This window comes from Pezoporus wallicus, unplaced genomic scaffold (genome assembly GCF_028554395.1).
Source record: "Pezoporus wallicus isolate ANWC-B61680 ecotype Strahan unplaced genomic scaffold, APGP_CSIRO_Pwel_v1 contig_6658, whole genome shotgun sequence".
Classification (NCBI taxonomy): Eukaryota; Metazoa; Chordata; class Aves; order Psittaciformes; family Psittacidae; genus Pezoporus; species Pezoporus wallicus.
Window position 1 is genome coordinate 1557942 of NW_026642312.1, and position 21930 is coordinate 1579871.

Below are 21930 nucleotides of genomic sequence, written 5' to 3' on the forward strand. Positions count from 1 at the left end.
GTTATGGCCTTCAGAATGAGGAGTCTCTCTCAGTGACCCCTTTTCCACTACAGCAGTCTGGAGCCTAGGCTGCTATGCCCTTAGCGAGATGCCCTGCATAGAGCAAGTCATGGAGAAAGTCTAGAGATCTCCTAAGTGGGGGCCTTCTGGGTTGCTGTCACACTCAATATATTCGCAATATTGAATGTGGTGATGTAGAATGAGCTGGCATTTGAACTCATGGGGTGGAAAGGTTGCTGGAAATGTTGGCTGTGCACTAAAAGACATCACTCTTTTACTAGCCTTGGCAACTTCTTGTAGATGTAGGCTTTCTAAGGAGTCTGAAAGATTGATCCCACTTAACCTACCGTTAGTATATGTGCTGTAAGGTTGAATAAACACCTTTAAAGTTGAGCATTCTTGTTCTTAATTTTCATCTCATTGGTAATAACTGTTTTTTATAAAACCTTTCATAAAGGAAAAATGTAGAGCCAACTTGACACACATAAAATTATGGGCCCCAAACTGAACAACAGCATTCAGGGGTGATATCTTACTGTCATGCCAGAGAGCTCCAGGAACCCATGCACTTGGTGCTCAATGGTTATTGTAAAACTGAATAGAGCGGTTACTAGTAAATGAGTAGAGGACATTGGGTAAATACATCCTTTGTTCATGCCTTGAGTATTTTGCACAAGCCTTTTCCCCCCTTGCTTTATATCCAGGAGGACGTTGAGGTGATTCAGAGGAGTGATTGGAAGTATAGTATGGCTCTGTCTGTGGGAACGGCTAATGGAAACAGGCAACCTGAACTGGGGGGCCTACCCATGGAATCATGGACAGTAGAGAGAGTGCTGCGATAAGTTATTGGTTTCTCCTTCCAATATGAGATCTAAGGGGCATCAAATGGTGTTAATGGGAGGCAGATCTGAAAGAACAAGACATGATCATATGCTTTTTAAGGGAGTATGGTTAGAAATTCATGGATGATAAATCCACTGAGGGTTAAAGGACACATAGAAACTAGGTTTTAGATCAGGAACCCTCTGAACAGCAAATAGCTGGAATATGAAAGAACACTGAAGGAAAGTATTGTTTGTCTTCCTTGGGCATCTCCGTTTGGTGACTGTCAGAGATATGGCAGTGGGCAGGTAGATCTTTGGCCTGACCCATTTCTGGGCCTCTCGTAGTCTACGAAAAAATCAAGAGTGTATAATTGTGCATAATACCAACTGTACCAGAGATAGTCACGGGAAATACTTTTCCATTAGCTTTGGATATCTCGGTTGCTCTCAATTACAGTGGGGTAACTTTCAGCTTCCATAGAACTACAGATGCTCCAGAGCATGGGACAAGAGGGTGGGAGGAGAGGAAGGATGGTGTCAGTGAAAGAGTTGATGTTCTCCTTGGTACCTGTATCGCTGCTGTTGAGCTATACACTGCTCAGAGGGTGAGAATTTAGGCAGGAATAAGTACGTATCGCTTTATGATTTTTTGCAAAGGTTCATGAAGCTCTTTCAATGCTTGCAGTAGAAATGTTTTGTACAAGGGGTGGATATTAAATATAGGAAATTTTAAATATTTCCTTTGTGGGCTCAGGAACATAGTGAGTGAGGGCCTGCAAAGAGAAAGGGGATAAATACAAAAAAAGGCAGACATCAGTAAAGCTAAAGTAAAAATACTACAGAATTTGTTTGAGATGGTGTAAGTATGATGGATGAATCGTACTTGCATATCAGCAGATAGCATATCCTGTATGAAGTTTTATGAAGTATTTTAAAGACTCTGTAGTTCTTCTTGACATCTTCATGCCATCCAGAGGGACCTTGACACACTTGTGAGGTGGGCTGATGCCAACCTCATGAAGTTTAACCATGCCAAGTGCAAGGTCCTACACCTGGATCAGAGCAATCCCAGGCACAGCTACAGGTTGGGCAGAGAAGAGATTCAGAGCAGCCCTGCAGAGAAGGACTTGGGGGTGTTGGTTGATGGGAAAATGAACATGAGCCGGCTGCAGTGTGCGCTTACAGCCCAGAAAGCCAACTGTATCCTGGGCTGCATCAAAAGGAGCATGACCAGCAGGTCGAAGGAGGTGATCCTGCCCCTTTACTCTGCTCTTGTGAGACCTCACCTGGAATATTGTGTGCAGTTCTGGTGTCCTCAACGTAAAAAGGACATGGAGCTGTTGGAACAAGTCCAGAGGAGGGCCACGAGGATGATCAGGGGACTGGAGCACCTCCCGTATGAAGACAGGCTGAGGAAGTTGGGGCTGTTCAGCCTGGAGAAGAGGAGGCTGCTTGGAAACCTCATAGCAGCCTTCCAGTATCTGAAGGGGGCCTATAGGGATGCTGTGGAGGGACTCTTCATTAGGGACTGTGGTGACAGGACAAGGGGTAACAGGTTAAAACTTAAAGAGGGGAAGTTTAGATTGGATATAAGGAGGAAATTCTTTCCTGTTAGGGTGGTGAGGCACCGGAATAGGTTGCCCAGGGAGGTTGTGAATGCTCCATCCCTGTCAGTGTTCAAGGCCAGGTTGGACGAGGCCTTGGGTGATATGGTTTAGCGTAAGGTGTCCCTGCCCACGGCAGGGGGGTTGGAACTGGATGATCTTAAGGTACTTTCCAACCCTAACGATTCTGTGATTCTGTGATTCTATGATTCTATGATTCTTGGGAAACACTTAAATTTCACCTACCAAACTGTGTCTCATGGCTTTCTGAATGCCTTTTCCCTGATTATTTTTGTAATTGTTAGCAGTCATTTGCAGGAAAATGCCAGGCCGCTTTCTTGGGCTGCCCCTCTCTTCTTTGCTGTTTTTGATCCAGAAAGCATCATTATACTTTGCCGTAATCTAAAATCACTCAGCAGTGGCCCAACAGAAGACTGTCAAATAGACAGCTTGCTCCATGTGCCCAGTTGTGATCCATCAAAGTCAGTGACAAAACACCCACTTGCTACAATGGACAGAGTAGGATGAGATAAAAATCTCATGATGAGATCTCCTGTAAACTGGAGTAAGCTTGAATTAGGTACAGCTTAATTAGGAAATAGAAAAACTAGGAATTAGGCTGCATCTTATGATAGAATGCCATGACTTCAGATGAAAAGTAAGCACACTAGACAAACTTTCAACTGCAACTTCTGTTTCTTAATGTCTCACAGTGTATTGTTAATTACAATGCTACATAATTGAAGGGGAATGATATAGAAGAAATGAGATAGATTTATACCTTCCCTTTTTTAGAGTGTTGGTTTTGAAGAGAAGTATATTGCTTTCTGTTTACATCAGCATGATTGCTTGCTAATTAATCTAACTTCCTAAAAACTAACAATTTTTAAAGTCTCAGTATAGCATCATCAAATAGCTTTGTACTGCTGTGGATGAAGAGGAAAGGTTTTACATCTCTGATAGTGTTGAGAGGTGAAAAGTGTGTATTTTGAAGTGATGTGTATCTGGTTTATTTGGCTGGGCATTTAAAAAGTTTGATTAAAGAATATGTAGCTCACTGAGAATATCAGTATTAATTATACTAGTAGCCTTTGTGTGTTGTAATATGCATTGGTATCTCTAACCTCCTCATTCTCACAACAGGGCTCTCTCCTTAGCTAGATTGCTGCAATGTAATGCCAAACTTTTTAAGCTTAATTCATATTCTGGACTTTCTCCCCAGCCATTGCCATGCCTTTGTTCTAACTTTGTTCTTCCATGTTGGTGAGAACTGTTTGATAGCTGTTGTGTTCAGAATGCTCTTCGTTGCCTCATTGGTGTTGTTCATCCTTATGTAATCAGCGCCTTGAAATGCTGTCTGAACATTGGCATGATGTCTGAAGATAGTTTGAATTTTCTGTTGAATGTCATATTCAGCAAGCTTAAAGGTGTATTCTGCTGCTGTTTGGGTATAATTTCTAATCACCTCAGTCTTCCTAACCTCCAGTAATTTATGGTTGGGAGGGCTGGCCAGACAGAGGGCTTTTCCACTGGCAGCTGGAACTGTGAAAACACTTCCCTCCTCTTACTTCTTTCAGTGGTGAAAGTGGTGCTGGCAAGACGGAAAGCACTAAGCTGATTCTCAAGTTCTTGTCTGCAATGAGCCAACATTCACTGGAGCTCTCCTGCAAAAAGAAGACCTCCTGTGTAGAGCAAGCTATTCTTGAGAGCAGGTACTAGGTCCTTTAATACACAGGCATTTTTTCCAGAAGATGTAATCCTTGTTATTGAAATGAGAGCTTGCAGTGTAGTTAAAGATGGGGGCATGTTTACTGAACAGTAATATTGGAAAGGAGGAAATTCTCCATTAAACAGAATTACTTGGCTGCTCGAGTGTTGTGAGCAAAATGGTCTATTTTATTGAGGCAAAAAGAAGCAGAGTTTTGAAATGGACAGAGCGTTAATCGTGGCTTTCATTTGGGGGGGGGGGGGCCCCCTGAATTCAGATAATCAGAGTGAGGAATGGGTGGTGGGAGGGAGAAGCCATTGGTTTGGTTTGTATAACCTGAGGATAAGGTAGAACAAGATACAGCATGTATGAAGTGTGCAAATGATAAAAGCATGCTGAGGGAAGGGAGGATAAGGAGACTTGATAAGACAGATGAGCAGATACATCAGATAAATTGAACAGACTCTATGCAAAAAAAAATCTCTGTTCAAATGAAGTAACACATGATTCTTAACTATTTAAAAGGAAAGACAATTTGAGATGCTATTACTTCCATTTATCGTACTTCATCTCTTCTTTACGTGCTCTATCTTGATAATTATTTCTTTTTCAGTTGCCTTAGGACAAGGACTGTTTTTCCTACATCTGTCTAGCAACTTGCATGTGCTGAGATGTCTTATAATTTGAGTATTGCAGTGAGAATTGTGTGCATCTTTTGAGTAGTTACAGAGTAAGCTGCAGAGCAGCTTAGTACCATTAATCCTCCTGTTGCTTGAATACTTGCATCTTTTCATAGAAAATTGGGATGCCTATTGTTAATGATTGAGGGTATTACTGAGGATGTAGGCTGAGGAGGGTGTCAGAAGCGAGCTGTTCAGAGTGCTGTTCGTTTCAGCAGTCCCATGTGAAGCCGTTGGCATGCTGGTCACACATTAATGCTCTTATCGTTCTGTATTTTCACAGCCCAATTATGGAGGCTTTTGGCAATGCGAAGACTGTTTACAACAACAACTCAAGCCGCTTTGGGAAGTTCATTCAGCTGAACATCTGTCAAAAAGGAAACATTCAGGGAGGAAGAATTATAGATTGTATCCTCATTTGGTGATTTTACCCCCCCCCCCCCTTATACCTCTGTGGAGGGCTTGCTAGAGAAGTGCCTTGCCCTTGTCTGTCCTTTCACCCTGTCTGGAAACATACACAATTAAATAGAGCTGATGGAGCTGCGAAAGGGAAGCAGTAGCACCAAATTATGCATGTGCTTGTACACACAAATACATGTCCATTTGTGGTGGGGTGAGGTGTGTATACTCTCAGAGGATCAGGATCTTGTATTGCTAGTGCTGGCATGGCTCTTGCACGTTCCTACCTAGTGAGCTAAACCAGCCTGAGTTCTTGGGGATAACTTCAGTTGTCATCTATTTCCTTCATTTATTATATCCAAAGATAAATTCTAACTTTTCTGGAAAAGCACTTGAAGGAGCAGAGCTGCTGAATTTCTGGAGTATGAGCCTGGGTGCGTTAAATCCTTGGATTTATCCTGCATTTGGCAAAATTGCACTCTAAGCCAGCTCCTCCAGAGCAGCAGATGTGTAGAAATGATGAATATACCCAGGGTATCCTACCTAGTGTTTTGAACATAAGTTGCTTTTGTAGTGGGACAAATTTCATCCTTAAAGCTCTTTCCAAGTTTTAGGGAAATGAAAAAGGAAAGGAAAGCAGATGTATAAAATCCAGAATATGAGAAGTCTAGTTTTGATGGGATGAAGGAGCAGGAGGTGTGGAAACGTACTGATATTAGAACTGCTGCAATATCATTGTTGTTGCTACTTTATTCATTTTGCTATAGCAGTAGGCATAAGAAAAGGCCATGATGCTCTTCTGTTGTCTCAGATGAAAGAAGGAACATCATAAATAGCTTGTGCATTAATTGCTTTTTACTTTATTCCTTGACTGAAGTTTTTTCTTCCTGGCTATAGATTTATTGGAAAAAGTAAGTTGATGTTGGCTTTTTCTCAGTTAATTTTGTTTGACTTAATATTTTTCTTTGAAATTGTGTATAAAACGTATTCTTAAAAAATATTGCTTAAATGGAAACTGTTTTTTACTTTGACAGAATCGTGTAGTAAGACAAAACCCTGGGGAAAGAAATTATCATATATTCTATGCTCTGCTGGCAGGGATAGAAGAGAGAGAGAAAGGTGAGTGGCAAAGCACAAGCCACACAACTGCGGTGGCTTCCTGCTAGTGGTCAGCCATGGTGACAGTAGTGGAGAATTTAACTGCAGAAACCCACTAACCCAAGCAGAGAAATAGGTTATTTATTCAGCTGGGATTCGATGAGTGTGAACTTGAGCTCAGCTGGATAAAGCAGCCTGCTTAGTTGAAGATTGTCACTGAGCTGCTGGTAATTTTTCTCCCAGCTCCTGCTGTAGCCCTGGGAAAATTACCTGGGGACAAACATGCCTCATTCTGTTCAAGCTGAATATTTTTGCTGGTACTAAATAACTCCACAGCAACAGAGAGAAATAATTCTGGTTCCCCTAATCCTCTCTCATAAAGAATAAATCCACTGAACAAAAGAAATGACATTTGTATATGTGCAAAATTGCCTAAAGCTGTCTCGCCATCTCCCTTTGGGCCTGCTGTCTTTGCATGCTAAAAAGTAGAGTTGTCTCTAATGTGCAGCTAAATAAAGCAAAAACCAGCAAAATAAAAACCCAAATCTGTTTTTAATATAAAACATTGGTTTTCACATCATTGTAATTTCTGAACATATGAATTGTGATCTGTTTAACTCTGACATAGTGATTTTTGGGGTGCTTTTGTTTTGGGCTTTTTTGTTACTCATCCTCTTTTCTCCCATGATTAGATGCTTTTTACTTGTCTGTACCGGAGAACTACCACTACCTGAATCAGTCTGGATGTATAGCGGATAAGACAATCAGTGACAAAGATTCTTTCAAGGAAGTCATTGTGAGTTGTTTCCCTAGTTCTTTATGCTTTAAAAATGCTGGAAGTTCAGGTGTCTGGGGCCCACTGGCAGAGCAGGGAACAAAGCCTTCTTGTGCTTACCTGGACATGCAGCTCTCTCACCAAGGCACTAATTTTACAGGGACTTATATTTTATCATAATACTTCACTGTCATTTTGAGCATGTCTTTACCTTCCCTCCAGTATTTGATTTTTAATCTACCATTTCAAAGTGTGCTGTAATTTAGTGAAAGGGTTACATTTTTGGAATTAAAAGAATAGCAGTTGGGAAGACAGTAAGGCGTTTACTTGCCTTTTTCCTTCCCTGCATTGTTTTATATTACAGCTATGTCTGCTTCCACTGTTTTTCCATCCTAAAGCTTTACCCAGATTATGTCGCATCTACAGATGGCGAGCATCTACATGCTCCCCATGTGCAGTGCAGCACATGGGGAGAGAAGCACCTCTGCATGTGTGATTCTCTGTGTTGCAGATGGGAGATCCAGTTGTATGGAGTAACTTACACAACAGAGTTGAAGAAAGTGTAATCACAGATTAAAAACCAGGTCCTGGTGGAGGCTTTTTCTGAATGGCTCTGTGTCTTATACCCACACCAACTGGCTACAGCAATTAGTCTATACTGACTGTTAGGAAAATTGCTAATTGCATACTATATCACTGAGGTAATATGTGTTAGATTTTAAAAATCAGACAAAATACTTGGTTTTATGACCTTCACCAAATTATTTTTGCTTAGCTATCTGTCAAGCTGGCAAATTAACGTGTAGTGGATGCAGCAGTTATTTTTAGTGTGAAAACCCTAGTTTAGTATGCTGGAAGGAGGTGCTGGAAAAGTGAGTAACTTAATCTATATTGTAGTCACATGCTTAGGTTGATTACTGTGACATTTAATTTGTGCTAATCATCCCAGGGTAGGCAGAGCATGAAATCAGCTGGGCAGGTGCCACTTATGTGCTGCCCATAGTGTAGGCAGACTTGGAGCAGGGGCTGAAGCTGCTGGGCTGCATTCCCAGAGCAGGGGGTAGGCAGAAATCCCACAGTTCATCTTCTCTTGTCTCCTCCAATTGCAGTCATCTCCTTTGCTTACTTTTGGTGTGGTTTATGTCCTTGAAGTGTTACTGAAGTGAAACTCTTTAATGGGAGACAGGGAGGAACTGCATGGTGAGGGTGGAGATGAACTCCTAGTGCTGTCCCCTTTCTTAGAGCTCTGGTGTGAAAGGTCTGTACAAAATAAACCCTCAACCATTACCTCTTCTATGCTTTTAATAGCAGGATGAGGCTGAGGCTTTTCCATTTGTAATTGATGATTTATGAAAGGTAAAATGTGTCATGTGTCATCTGTCATGACACCTGCAGTGACCACATCATGATGGTCTAACTGTAAGTGTATAAAACTGATCTGTACTCAGTCAGGCTCATATCAGGCACAAATTTGGAAAATCTGATAATTTCAAGAGGCATAACAATTATGCCTTCTGTGTCAGAGAAAAGTGTATGTTCCTCATTTTGTTTTAATATTTCTTTAGATTGAGATTTGCTGCTCTCATTTATGCAGTTGAACCTTGATCATTGCCATATTGGTTATTCATAAATTCCACACGTTTTATATAGATCTCTTTTTCTTGCTCAATTTTGCTGTAAGACATCAGACTGCACTGGTAAGATGCGTGTTTAGTTATCAGTTACTAATGGAAATTAGTGAAATTGTGTCTGTTGCACGACTCAGTAGGGCATATAATATATAATTTTAATGAAGAATTTGAAAGCAAATAACGGCATCCTTGCAGCATCAGAAGGAGATTTCTTAAAACCAGAGCGATATTTAACATGTACAGAGATGTCCCTGCCATGTATGACAGTGTATTCAATTTGCGATGAAAGCAAAGGAATTCACTCTTGCCAGCCCTCTGCCAGTCCTGACTTGCTTTTCTAAGACCTGACAGCACAGTTGATGGGTTTGTCCTTGTCCCTGTTTTGGAGTCAGTGTTCGTGTTAGTAAAGAAGCTCACATGTCATTCCAGACTGCAATGGAAGTGATGGAGTTCAGCAAGGAGGAAGTGCGAGAAGTTTTGAGGCTGTTGGCTGGCATTTTGCATCTAGGAAATGTTGAGTTCATCACTGCTGGTGGGGCACAGGTGTCCTTTAAAACAGGTAAGAAGGCTATGCATCCAAATGTACATGTTTCTTGAGGTTGTGAAGGCTATATTTGTTGCTAGTATATCTGACTATAGGAAGGACAAACATTGAAATGGTTTTACTGCTTTTTAGCATCTGTAAATATTGATTAAAATGTTATTTTGGGGGAGGGTTAACAGATAATGATAATTGGTCAGCTGCTGAATGCTAAGTCCTAGTTAGAGAAGACCTTGGGCACATATTTATTCCATTAATAGTAGTGAAATTCCATTTTAATCTAAGTCCTTCAGAAATATTCTCAAGTTGATAAAAGATAAGTGCTCAAGTATGTTCTTTAACTGATATCTCCACTGAAGATATCTTTTCTTAGAGCTTTCAATACTTTGGTTGTAAATCTGAAAATATGAGCTGGTATGTCTAAGGATTCGGCTGGTGAGCCTTTTAAATGTTTGTTCAGATACAGCAATAAAGAGTAGCCTTCCAATATCTGAAGAGGGCCTACAAGGATGTCGGAGAGGAGCTCTTCATCAGGGACTGTAGTGATAGGGGAATGGGTAATGGATTCAAACTTAAACAGGGAAAGTTTAGATTTGATATAAGGAGGAAGTTCTTTACTGTGAGGGTGTGAGGCACTGGAATGGGTTGCTCCGGAAAGTTGTGAATGCTCCGTCCCTGGCAGTGTTCAAGGCCAGCTTGGACAGAGCCTTGGGTGGCACGGTTTAGTGTGAGGTGTCCCTGCCTATGGTAGGGGCGTTGGAACTAGATGATCTTAAGGTCCTTTCCAACTCAAACCATTCTATGATTCTATGAAATTCCTTCAGTTGTGCATATTTCTGATACTGTGCCTATTCGTGAGCAGCAAAAACATACCCTAACGTTTCTAGTTGTGTTTTTATCTCTAATCCCCATAATCCTAGAAACATCTTAAGTGGTGGTGATAGTAGCAAGAATAATAATAAGCTTCATAACCTTATACATTTAAGGACATACAGGTATTTGTTTCTTTTGCCAGCTCTGGGTAGATCTGCTGAACTACTGGGTTTGGACTCTACTCAGCTAACTGAAGCGTTGACTCAGAGGTCAATGATACTCAGGGGAGAAGAAATCCTAACACCTCTTAGCATACAACAGGTAATCAGTGCATCTCAGTTGTGACATGGTTTTAGGTTTTATTAAATAATATGGCTCGGTGTTCAAGCCCAGGGAAATTATCAGGAACAGAAGCCTAGTTCATACATCAGAGTTGCTATCAAATTATGACGTAGGGTTTTTTTGGGGGGATAAAGTATAACTGGACTTTAGAAATCTCTATAAATCCCCTTTTTGTCATTCTGGACAGCACTTGTAGCTTGGCTTTTGTTATTCTCATGAAGCCTGATAGCTTACCATTTTTTTTTCAAATCCTAATGATGTAGGCTGATAATTTTTTATTATGGACATTTGTGTCGGGGGTGTTTTTGAAAACTTTCAACAGAAATAATGTTGTTATTTACCAAAAGAGGATTAGAAGTAGGTGTACATAGTGTTATGCTGACCTCTAGAAAGCGGTAAGTTAAGATGTTACTTCCTGTCCTTTTCTTTCCTTCATCCACACCTTACATTTATTATTTCTGAATATTTGAATACTTTAGCCTTTAAATGTAATTATAAAGCCACATATGTGTACAGCTGTTATAACTTACACTGTTGAGTCTTAAAATTGTGATGATCAGTAACTGTTAACACAGTTGCTGTCGAAGGTACATATGGATGCAAACCTGCTTGCAAAGGATGCTGACCAGCAGAGCCTAGTAAGTTCTCAGTTACAGGAGTGATTGTTGCATTGTGTATTCTTTCTTTAACGCAGGCAGTAGACAGCAGAGATTCTATGGCTATGGCACTTTATTCTCAGTGTTTTGCTTGGGTCATTAAGAAAATCAACAGCAGAATCAGGAGTAAGGAAGACTTCAAGTCCATTGGAATTTTGGACATCTTTGGATTTGAAAACTTTGAGGTAGGTCTCAAAAGTTTGTGCATTGTTCTACATATCTTTGTCAACTTGATTATTGAACATGTTATGACTTCAACCATTTCCTTGTTTGCAATGTGGAATACTTGGAGTGCATGCATTTTTGAAAATTTCTTGTGTCTTTAGGTAAACCGTTTTGAGCAGTTCAATATTAACTATGCGAATGAAAAGCTTCAGGAGTATTTCAACAAGCACATCTTTTCCTTGGAGCAGCTGGAATACAGCAGGTAAGAGACAGATGAGATCTGGAAAAATTCTGGAAATACCAGTGTTCACTTGAAATCAAGGTCCCCGGCTTCTTCCTTTGAAAATGTCTGGAGCTGGGTATTTTTTAAAAGCAAGCTGATTTTGCTGTAATGTAATGTTCATCAGCTCCTCTTGTTTCTATTTTCAAAATAACTTTGTCATAGTTCTCAATAAAAAGACCCTTCTTGCTTTCCTTAGGGAAGGACTAATTTGGGAGGATATTGACTGGACAGACAATGGAGAATGCTTGGATCTTATTGAAAAGGTAATAAAGAATTTGATACCAGTACCTATTTCTAGATTTTGATCTGTGGCAGTATGTCTTTAAAACACTTGCCAGCACAAAGAACAAGTGAAGAGAATGGTGGATCTTGTATGTTTAAATAGCGAACTTTTAATCAGATCATTTTCATGCGTGGCAATGTTATAGATTATATTGTAAGCTCAATATGTGTGTGTAAATTTTAACAGTGTATGTTTATATACAAAAGCAATATTTGAAGATGATTCAAAAGAATAGAAAGAGGAGGCAGAAAGAGTGGCAGTGTCTCACTCCCGTAATGGCTTTTCATGGGATGCAGGTGATATTCGTTTGTTGCCTGCCAGTTTTGGCTTCATCCATATTTTTGTTTGTGTCCTGATTTGTAGTAAAGAAATGTATAAAAAACCATGGAGTTTCTTCAGAGTTATTGGTAGCAACACGGGTGGTGAGGGGCAGATGATTCTGAATTCACTACATAGAAATTACAGCTCTGGCTGGATGACAAAGGTGAAGTCATCATTTCATCCATGTTCACGTCTGCCAGCAGAACAAGTGGGCTGCATGAGTTTATCTTTGTAGTGGGGTCTGTGGCTGTGTGAGTTTAACCTGCCACAGAAACTGATGGCAGTGGGAAAGGGGATCCAGCTGCCAGGACGTGACTGCAGTCAGGACCGTGTGGTGTGTCAGGAGCTGCTCTGGGCCGATGGGAAATGGCTTATTAAAGTGTGCACCTGGAGATCTGTGTTTTCCTGAGGGGCTGTTTGAGCCTGAAGCTTGCTGGACACATTAATTGCAGGGTAGCTTGCTCTGTTTACCACCTCTCCTAGTATGAGAAGTAGGGAACATCAAAGGAAATTACAGACACATATGCAAAAGCAAAGGGAAGTTGTGTTTCACGCAGTGCCTAGTTAAGCTCTGCATCTTTTGCTGTGTTCAGGAGCACTGTAGGTGCTGCAAGTTGGTGTGGATTTGACAACTAAGTAGATAGTTTTGTGGAAGAAAAAATTGTGAAAGGCTGTTTAGACAAACTCCTGAGATTTAGGGGACTCCTGATCACTGGAGGTCTTGGAGAGTGGTTATATAGTCAGGGGCAATTGTATGCACTGAAAACCTACCTTCAATCTGTGAGATTGGGGTTTTTGTCATGTATCGGTGGTTTTGCGACTCTTTGCACACAACAACTTCAAGGACAGTGTGGGTTTTTTTTTTTTTGTTTTCAAACTGGAGACAACATCTGTGCCCATCTGTGCACTAATTTCTCTTCTGCCTTTTCTTGCTGTTCTAGAAACTGGGGCTGCTGGCACTCATCAATGAAGAGAGCCATTTTCCTCAAGCTACTGATGCCACATTGCTGGAGAAGTTGAACACCCAGCATGCAGTATGTGGTGTTTTACTCATGTTTTCTGTGCAAATTATGGACGGTCTCTTTGCTTCTGTAGAAATTCATGGTTCAAATATACAGATACACAGTTTTAGAGGCTGGTTTGGATGTGATCCTACTTCCATGGCAATCCATATAATTTACTGTCAAGACTGAGTAGGTTACCCGGAAGAACGTATCCTTGTTACTGTCCAGTTAGTGGATTCCATATTGGTGAATAAGCCAAATTCTACTTTTAGAGCTCTGACAACCTGCACTAACTCAATTACTTACATCTTCACTTTCCTTAGATTTAATGAAGTATTCACCTTGATGTCATTTCTGGAAAGGTTGCTGTTCCCTCTGTGCAGATTACTGATACCTTTATTTGTGATCCTAGAATTGTTTTCACGTATTTCTGGGATACAAGTGTACTCCCCCAGTCTTTATAACTGCCAGTTTAAGATAGTGTCTTTTTATTTCAAAGTGCCTTTAATAGATGGTCCTGCCAGATGGGTTCAGGTTTAGTATAATGCCTTTTTAGATACTATTAATCTGTTATTACTGCATTTGAAGCAGCCCAGACTAACAAATCCTATTATTGTTATAAATTGGTTGTTTGCTTTTGGAGCGCTAATCTCCTGGGGAGTTCACTGGAAGACAATGGTTTGTTTAGGTCTGGGTTGGGAGGATAATGTGGCCCTTTGTTTCATTCCTTTATGCACCCTTCCCCTCAAAAAATATTTTTCTCTTTTCTTTCCCCTCCAATTAGAACAACCCTTTTTATGTAAAACCAAGAGTTGCTGTTCACAACTTTGGAGTGAAGCACTACGCTGGGGAGGTAATTTTCTTTTATTTATTTGCTGAAATTATTCCCAACAGAGATTTCATTAGCTTAATTTTGCCCTGAGGCTGCTCAAAATTAACTAAAGCACTCTGTTCCCTCAGCACTTCTTACAGTACCACTCCTGTGAGAGGTGCCTGACTACTTGGCTTGTTGTTTGAATCAGCTCTGTTTCCTGCTAGGTCCAGTATGATGTCAGGGGGATCTTGGAGAAGAACAGAGATACTTTCAGAGACGATCTTCTGAACTTGTTACGTGAAAGCAGGTGAGTTTCTGCAACTTTTGTTTAGAACATGAAGTTATGGGGTGTTGTATCATCAAATTCTGACGGGGTTTTTGAATGTGTTAGGTGTCGCATAGCATCAGACCTTGACAAAGTTGAAATGAACACAGAAGGAATATCAGAAGTACTTGTAAGCAGATCTGACTATAATCAGTTCTCACAAAGTCGGATTTCCCCACATTATATAGTACCTCATCTGTGCTCAGTCCAGGGGTAGCTAGAGAGCTCAGTTGCTACTCAGTGGTGAGTAAAGATGCTGAAAGCTGATGATGATTTTTAACGGTTTCAGGGTGCCTCATAGTCAGTGTCTGTGCATTTTTTTTTTTGCTTCACATACTGCCTAATTTGCTTGTATTTCTGGCAGTCCCTAATTTGCTTGAAAGCTGTGTTGGAGACCTACCACAGTGCAAATTGCCGTATAGTAATTGCTTCAAAGGGAGAATTCTATGAAGATTTATGTCACTGAAAGTCTGAGCTTTGGATGTCTCTGGTACCTGCACGCCTCCTGTTATTCTCCTGTGTAAGGTCTCAGAATCCTTACAGTGGCACTATGTGAGCCGGAGCAGTATCACATCCCATTTTTGTAGGCATCTGGTTGAGACTCCAGGACACAGAAAGGGGTGACAAAAGAGAAGGGAGCTGAGCCCAGGTGTTGCTGTCTCAGCTGTTGCCCCCACGCATTCCATCCAGTCATCCTGCCATGCTGTATGAGTTGCTTGTTTGTAAATCCCTTAAGCCCTTCTGTGCAGGGGAAACTGTTGATAAACATTTTCCTCTCTTAAGTCATTTATTTTGGTTTCATGGCATACCTGACATAACATCTATCAGCTGAAGTATGTAGGTAGAAGTAATAAATGAGTTGAAGCTGCTGGGCCTGGTTTTACTCTTGCACCAACATCTGTCTGGAGCTCGAGTTAAAAGGTTTGTTTTTCTGTAGAAGTGGTAAGAGGAGGATTCGTGGCTGATAGAGCAGAAAACAGCATACACAGCTAGTGTCTGAGAGTGAGGCTTATGTGGGTGGTTATTTGTGTCATGGCTGCAAGCAAGCTGGAAGTGTTGTTATAGTCTTTGTTCAGGTAAAATGCCAATTACAGTCAACTGGAATTTTGATTGAGTAAAATGCAGTAAGGACTTTAGAACTTCAAGTTTCATTTCCCTAATGATGTCTTGGGACTGGAGAAGTACCTCCTTGTTTTGTATTGCTTTGCTTTGTTTTGTTTTTTTTTTCTCCCCTGCATAAATTCTGCAAAGATTATGGACAAAATCAGTAATCACTTTTTTGGATGGAAGAGCTGCTTTCTAGGGGACAATACTTTCTTTGCATTCTATAGCAGTAAACCTCATAGTCTGTTAAGATACGTTTTAGAGATACTGTTTTTCTTTCCCATTTCAGTCTCGATTTCATCTATGATCTGTTTGAACATGTTTCAAGTCGCAACAATCAAGACACTCTTAAATGTGGAAGCAAGCACCGAAAACCCACTGTCAGTCTGCAATTCAAGGTTAGTTAATGTGTCATCTCTGCTCTAATCAGTGATAGATCAACATCAATAAAGATAGCCACGGATTAGAACAAGCAAAACTTCGGCATCAAAACATTGCTGTCTATTCTGTGAAATTGCACTTATTAATTGACTAATTGGCTAGCTTCAAGCAGACTAGGTAGCTTCAACTAGCTGTCTTCAAGCAGACACTAAGCTTTGCATTGCACCATCCACACAGAACTCCTGTTCCTATTGCTTTCCAGTTGCCTATTTGTCCTTATTTTAAAGCTCATGTATGAAGTTGGTCTCTCTTGCCCTGTTTTTTCTTTCTAATCTAAAACGTATCACAGAATCACGCAAAGTCTTACAGCAGTGCCTGTATGCTAGGAAAAATAAGTACTGAATAAATACCTCATTAAGGTGTTGCCTCGCTTTTTAACTTAAAGTTTGGAAAGCATTTTTATTAAACACCTTTTAATGAGGCTTTATGGCCCTCCCATCAAAAATGGCACTAAATTGAAATCTAGCATAAAATTTATCTGCAAATTATTTAAAAGAGAGAGATTGGCATGAAACCTTTTCTAAATTGCGTGAGTACAAGTCTGGATTAGTTGTCTTTCATTTGGTTTGAATTAATATATATTTGCACTCTTCATTCACTTAAAGAGAAGAAAAAAAAAAGGAAGCAGACTCAAACCCCTTGAGGGCAGATTTTATCCTAGCAGACTATTGCTAAGTGTTGGACAGAAGAGCAAGGAGTGTATGCTTGGGCACACACAGTGTCTTTTATTAAAAAGCACCAATATTCCTTTGCTTTGTGCTACCATCACTTGGCTCAGACAATACCTGCTTCTTGTGGTGAGGTGATATTATTTGCTAGCTCTCTGGGATGCTGAAAGTAATGTTTCCACTTAATCATTTGTGCCTGTGCAAAGTAGACCTTTAAGATGTTACTGTATAAAAAATGACCATTTATTTGCACCCACTTTGCAAGGTAGAACATAATGTACATTCCTTCTCTTCTCCATCAGGGCCCCTGGACAATATAAAGTATGATAAAACATGAAATCAAAATGTTGTTTTGATAACTAACTTCTTACCTGAAGCTGAGTAACTGGCCATTAGCCATCTGGGCTGCTTTACAGGAGGTTGACCTCTTGTAAAGAGGTCATCATCCCATTCCCAAAGAATTCGGGTGGGTGGGTTTTTCCATGTTTTAAAGTCTACCAGGGATTAGTCCATCTCATTTCAACTGAAGATAAGAACTTTGCCTTCACAGTTTTGTTCTCATGGTAGGTTGGTTAACTCTTCTTTCCATTTGACAGCTTGCCTAATGTGGGCCTGGGAGTGCACACAGAATAGCTGAGGTTAGATAGCATCTGTTTCAGCCTGTTGCTTAAAGCAGGGCGAACTTCAGATTAGCTTGTCACCTGACAGTGATTTAGAGGCTTGCAGTGCTGTGCAGAACGTCTGTCTGTACCACAGATGAATGTGAAAATAGGTTAAATCGTTTTTGCTTAGACTGATAATTTTTTCCAGTCTCCCTAAGTAGTAGCCTGGCTTGAGAGAATTGGCTTAGTTGTCCATAGATGATGTAATGTTCACACAGGTTTAATAGAAATGAAGCCTTTACTTTTTGAGGCTGTAAATACCTGTCTTTACATAAAAATATTTGTCTTTCTTCTGGCTGTTTAATGTTTGCTGCCACTTACTTTTGGTCTGTAAACTGGCAAAGGCAAACAAACCAAGAACTATCATTTACGTTCTCAGTCACTTCACCATTTGCTCCGTTTGCTCTGTGCACAGCCAAAACTCTGCCGTTGCCTTTATCACTTCATGTTTAATCATCAAGAAAGCCCTTGGTTTGCAGATTAAAGCAAGAATTTGTTGTAACAGACTGCCATTGGCAGTTTGGCTCCAAAACATATGGTAGGACGCACAGTGTTGCTCTTCTTACAAGTGAATTTTCTGTCTCCTTGGCAGCCTGCTCTATATTCTTTCCACTGCCTGGCACAAAGGGCCACCTTTGAGAAGTAAAACATTGTCATTGTTAGCTTTCTGGGCTCTTCAGAGCCTGGGCTCTGCTCTTCTACAGTCATTTGTATCTCTGCAAAGTAAATGCAAGACTTCAGTTTAAAATGGTTTATCATACTTAATGATACAGAATGAGGCAAGTTGGAATAAGATATGGAATCATGGCTCAGGCAGGAAAGGGGTGGATGTGTAATTAAAGTAATAATCATAAAAGGACTGAGGGATTTTTGTGATTTTTTATCTCCAGGCTGAGGTTCAGACAACTGATAGTCTAATACGTATTGGGTCATTCAGAGTTCTAAAACTAGGAATGTTTTCTAATACGTTGTTTTTTTTTCTAGCTGAACCTTATAGTCCTTCTTTTATTGTTAAATGCAATTAACTATCCCATGAAATAACTGTGAAATGGTGTGCTTAATGCTGTTAGCATTGTCCTTCAGTAAGATATGTTTTCTTTACTGCTTTATGCTTTACTCAGTTTTAGTTAGTTTCAAGAGGGTAGCATTTTCAAATCTAGTGTTGGTAAAACAATGTCTTCTATATTCTAAAGTAACTCTTTTTTTCCAGAAATTTGTAATATTTTTTCTATCTTCTTGTTGATTTATGTTTACTATCAGTGTCCTTTTACCAGGAAAGATTGAGACCACACAGGAGAGAACTCCCTGTGCACAAAATGCTGCTGAGGGCAATGGAAAGTGAGTGGGTACAGGGTGGTTGAAATGAAAAGACAAAATTTGATTTTGTGGGTATTTCAGTTTTATCTTAGACCTCTTACCTTTCCTTTTGACTTGCTTGAGTTTAGCAGTTTAGGAATGTGGATCACAAGTTTAAGCAGTCATTCAGAAGATCCCTGAAACAGCAGCTTTCTAATTTGGTGTTTCCTTATGAACAGTTTTCTTCATATCAATCTTTAAAACTTATTCATTGTAGAATAGTGATGACAGTTTTGATCAGAAGGGCAGTGGAAAAAAAAAAAGAATGCTTGTGTTGATTCTGTGTGTTCACAAGCAAGAACTTACACGGTACAGTAGTTTCTGGTGTACGCCACTAGGTGTTGCAGTTAGATGTTGTCTGCAATGCTAAGCCGCCGTAGCCTTTGCTGGGGTACGTTGCTTGTGTAAAAAAGCCAGTTTGTGAAGTGCTGTCTTCTTTCTACCCGTGTTTTAGGAATCTCTTCATTCTTTAATGGCAACGCTGAGTTCTTCAAATCCTTTCTTTGTTCGGTGCATCAAACCCAACATGCAGAAGGTAAGATTTAAAATTGCGCCCCTCTTTTTTGATACGTCTCAGGTCTAATCTTTCACTGTCTATCTGATTATTTATCACTGTGTGAAGGAGAGGGTATCATTCTTCACTGACTTTGTAAAAGGCTCTGAAAGGTGAAGGCATTGGGAAAGGCTTTTGATTTTTCTTGCACATGACCCATGTCTTTGGGCACCTTTTTAATAGTCATTGCTTGCAACTCTGATAAGTTACTGGTTCCAAGGATACTTATGAAAGGAAAGCTGCACTGTGTATTTGTCAACTCTGTGAGAGTCTTCTTAGGAAGAAAATGTCAAAATTACAAAGTTTGTTTTAAATCACTAGAGGCAGTGAATGGTGGTGCATGTAATAAAACTGATGTGAATGACCAACTCTCTGTCATCAGACTCTGTCTTTCAATTAATGTACAGTTCTAGATGTCTTTATGCTGGCTGTTCTGTCCTATTACGGAATTATGTTTTTAAAACAGACATGGAAACTAAGGCTTACTGTATCATTGTCTTTTGAGTCATGGATAATGAAAGGCAATGTCAACACTTACGTATGTTGGAAGGTTTTCTATAAACTAAGTGGTAATGGTATAGTAATCACTGAAGTTGATATTGTTAGCCCAGTCTTGATATTCTGTGGTTTTGTGCGTCTGGGTTTGGCTTTATAGACCGTTATTCAGGGCTGCTTATGTCAAAAATGCCACAGGCAGAGGTGCTAATGAATCTGGTTTATGGTTTTCACAAGGCCACTTAGAAATAGGTGACTTTGCTTTAAATCCAGTTTTACATGTTACGTCTTTCTGGGATGTCTGGTTAATCAGAACACTAACACATCAAGTCTGTCAGACTTCATTGCAAGTTTTTGTGTTATCTGGGCAGTTCATCCTCAACTTTACATGTTTTCAGTTGCTAACTGTTAACTCTGCTTTTGTACTGTTGCTTGTGATGTGTCAAATAACATGCAGATTATGGACACCTTGGCAAGAGGGAAAAGCCTGGAAACGAGTAAGACCTGCTTTCTGCCTCCTCAAGTGTTTGGTGCTCTGAGGTGTGCAGCCACCAGGTAGTCAAGCCCATGTGGATGACACTGCCTTGGCCAGCAGCTGGGGTCTGTGAGCCTGTGTGTGTACCAAAGGCACTGATCTCCGAGGGAGGCAGTTTTGAAAAGCTTGTTTTCTTCCTGGTCCCATTTCTGCCTGGAAGGCTCATGAGCCTTCATAAAGCCCACCTGCTGCCATGAAGTATAGGAGGAATTTCAGTAACTCACACATTCTCCTTGTTTGTCCTTTTGCATCTGAGTTAGGCTCATCACAGTACCAAAGTCACAAGGATTTGCCATGGCTGATGCAAAAACTGGGCACAAGTATTTCCATGGCAAGGAAAACACTTGTGTTCCCACTCCCATGTTCCCTGTTGCTCTACCAGACTTTTCCCACTAGAATGCTCCATCCCTGACAAATTTGGCATATGCTGCTGTATCTGCGCATATCTTTTACTATGATTAAAACAAAGTTCTCAAAGAATGAGCAGCTGTGCAAGCAGAAGGAGCTTGAAACAGCCTTAGTCTCAGGCAACCACGTCTAATTGCAGGAGTACATGCAGGAACAGATTGGGAAATTCCTGTAGACAATCCCTTTCAAAGTACGTGAAAAATGTCACTGAAGTCTTACACAAAAATGGTTGTCCTTGTTTTCCATTTGCTTTAATTTGATTACAAATTTAACTTGATTCAATGGCTTTACCAAATAAAAAATCCTATTTGAAGAACAAGAGTAAAGGGTCACACAGTTTACCTGTTGTAGTTGATTCAGTAGATGACTTGAGGGGAAAATGAGAAGGAAAACCATGTATAGGACTTGTTGAGAGCATTCTTACCCAGGGAAGTGTTCTCAAAATATATTTTTGGGGATTCACTGTTTTAAGTTTTGTCTGCTGTGCACTCTCTGCTCCCCACCATGTCTTGCAGACAGTGATTTTTAGTGCCAGTCTAATGACATTGTTGGTGTTGCTCCTTCTGCAATGGCGCAGGTAGAGAAGCAGGCCCGTGAACGGTGTTTGCCTCCTCTTTAGTTCAGCTCAATTCTGTAGATGTGCATCATGTTAAACATTTCACGGTTCATGCTGTCATACAACTTGTTGCTTCTTTTCGGTTAGACTGAAAATCAGGAGAGTCAGTTTGCATAGCTCTGAACCTGCATGGCTCAGAGACACATTAGCTGTGCATGGACTACCAGGGATTACAGTGTCTGTGACTCACTATGCAGGGCTGACTGGAAACATAACTGCTTGAAACACGCAGATGAGCTACTAAAATGGAGCAAATGAATTGAAAGAAAGTAAAAATCTTCACTGAGCACTTTCCTCTGTGTTTTCCATCTGTAGTTTTTACTCTGCAGTGATGGTGATATGGAATGACAAAATGTCACTCTTCAAAAAATACTTAAACAGTGCTTTCCAAGTAACAAATGATGTGAAAGAAAGGGGTGTCCTAATTGCTTTTTTGAAATATGCAGCATTAAAGGTGAACTGGACCAGAGAGACTGGGCAAGGAGGGAACTGAAACTGTGTTATCTGGAGCAAAGCCACTCAAGCTGTTGATTGCTTTCTGGGTTGGGTACAAATAGGTAACACACCTATTGGTGAGCATCCTCTGTAACTCTGGAGGGGGATGAACTGGTGGTGTTCAAGAGCTGTTTTATTCGGGAGGTGTGTTTGAATTCTGTAGGTGAATGAGTTTGAGCAGGCGGAAAACAAATTCAAGCCTTTGAGAAGCAGAATGTGCAGCAGACAGTACTTCCTCTGCTCTTCTAGACATGAAAGTGTATTCGTGTTGGATAAGAAATGTGATAATTTACAGTAATTATTTTGTTATCAAAAGTATAATTTTTAAATA

General features: G+C 40.3%; 1 protein-coding gene across 2 annotated transcripts in view; it reads left to right on the top strand.

Annotated features, from left to right (window-relative positions):
• Nucleotides 1-21930, top strand: part of MYO10 (myosin X) — a 160402-nt gene that overhangs the window by 85822 nt on the left and 52650 nt on the right. For both annotated transcript variants that reach the window (XM_057428891.1, XM_057428890.1), the window contains 15 exons: nucleotides 4006-4140; nucleotides 5100-5224; nucleotides 6113-6126; nucleotides 6250-6334; nucleotides 7006-7109; nucleotides 9149-9278; nucleotides 10276-10394; nucleotides 11110-11256; nucleotides 11398-11498; nucleotides 11716-11782; nucleotides 13065-13157; nucleotides 13912-13980; nucleotides 14166-14248; nucleotides 15660-15768; nucleotides 18952-19032. In XM_057428891.1, the coding sequence (XP_057284874.1) occupies nucleotides 4006-4140; nucleotides 5100-5224; nucleotides 6113-6126; nucleotides 6250-6334; nucleotides 7006-7109; nucleotides 9149-9278; nucleotides 10276-10394; nucleotides 11110-11256; nucleotides 11398-11498; nucleotides 11716-11782; nucleotides 13065-13157; nucleotides 13912-13980; nucleotides 14166-14248; nucleotides 15660-15768; nucleotides 18952-19032 (1462 nt within the window). The remainder of the gene's footprint in view (nucleotides 1-4005; nucleotides 4141-5099; nucleotides 5225-6112; nucleotides 6127-6249; nucleotides 6335-7005; nucleotides 7110-9148; nucleotides 9279-10275; nucleotides 10395-11109; nucleotides 11257-11397; nucleotides 11499-11715; nucleotides 11783-13064; nucleotides 13158-13911; nucleotides 13981-14165; nucleotides 14249-15659; nucleotides 15769-18951; nucleotides 19033-21930) is intronic.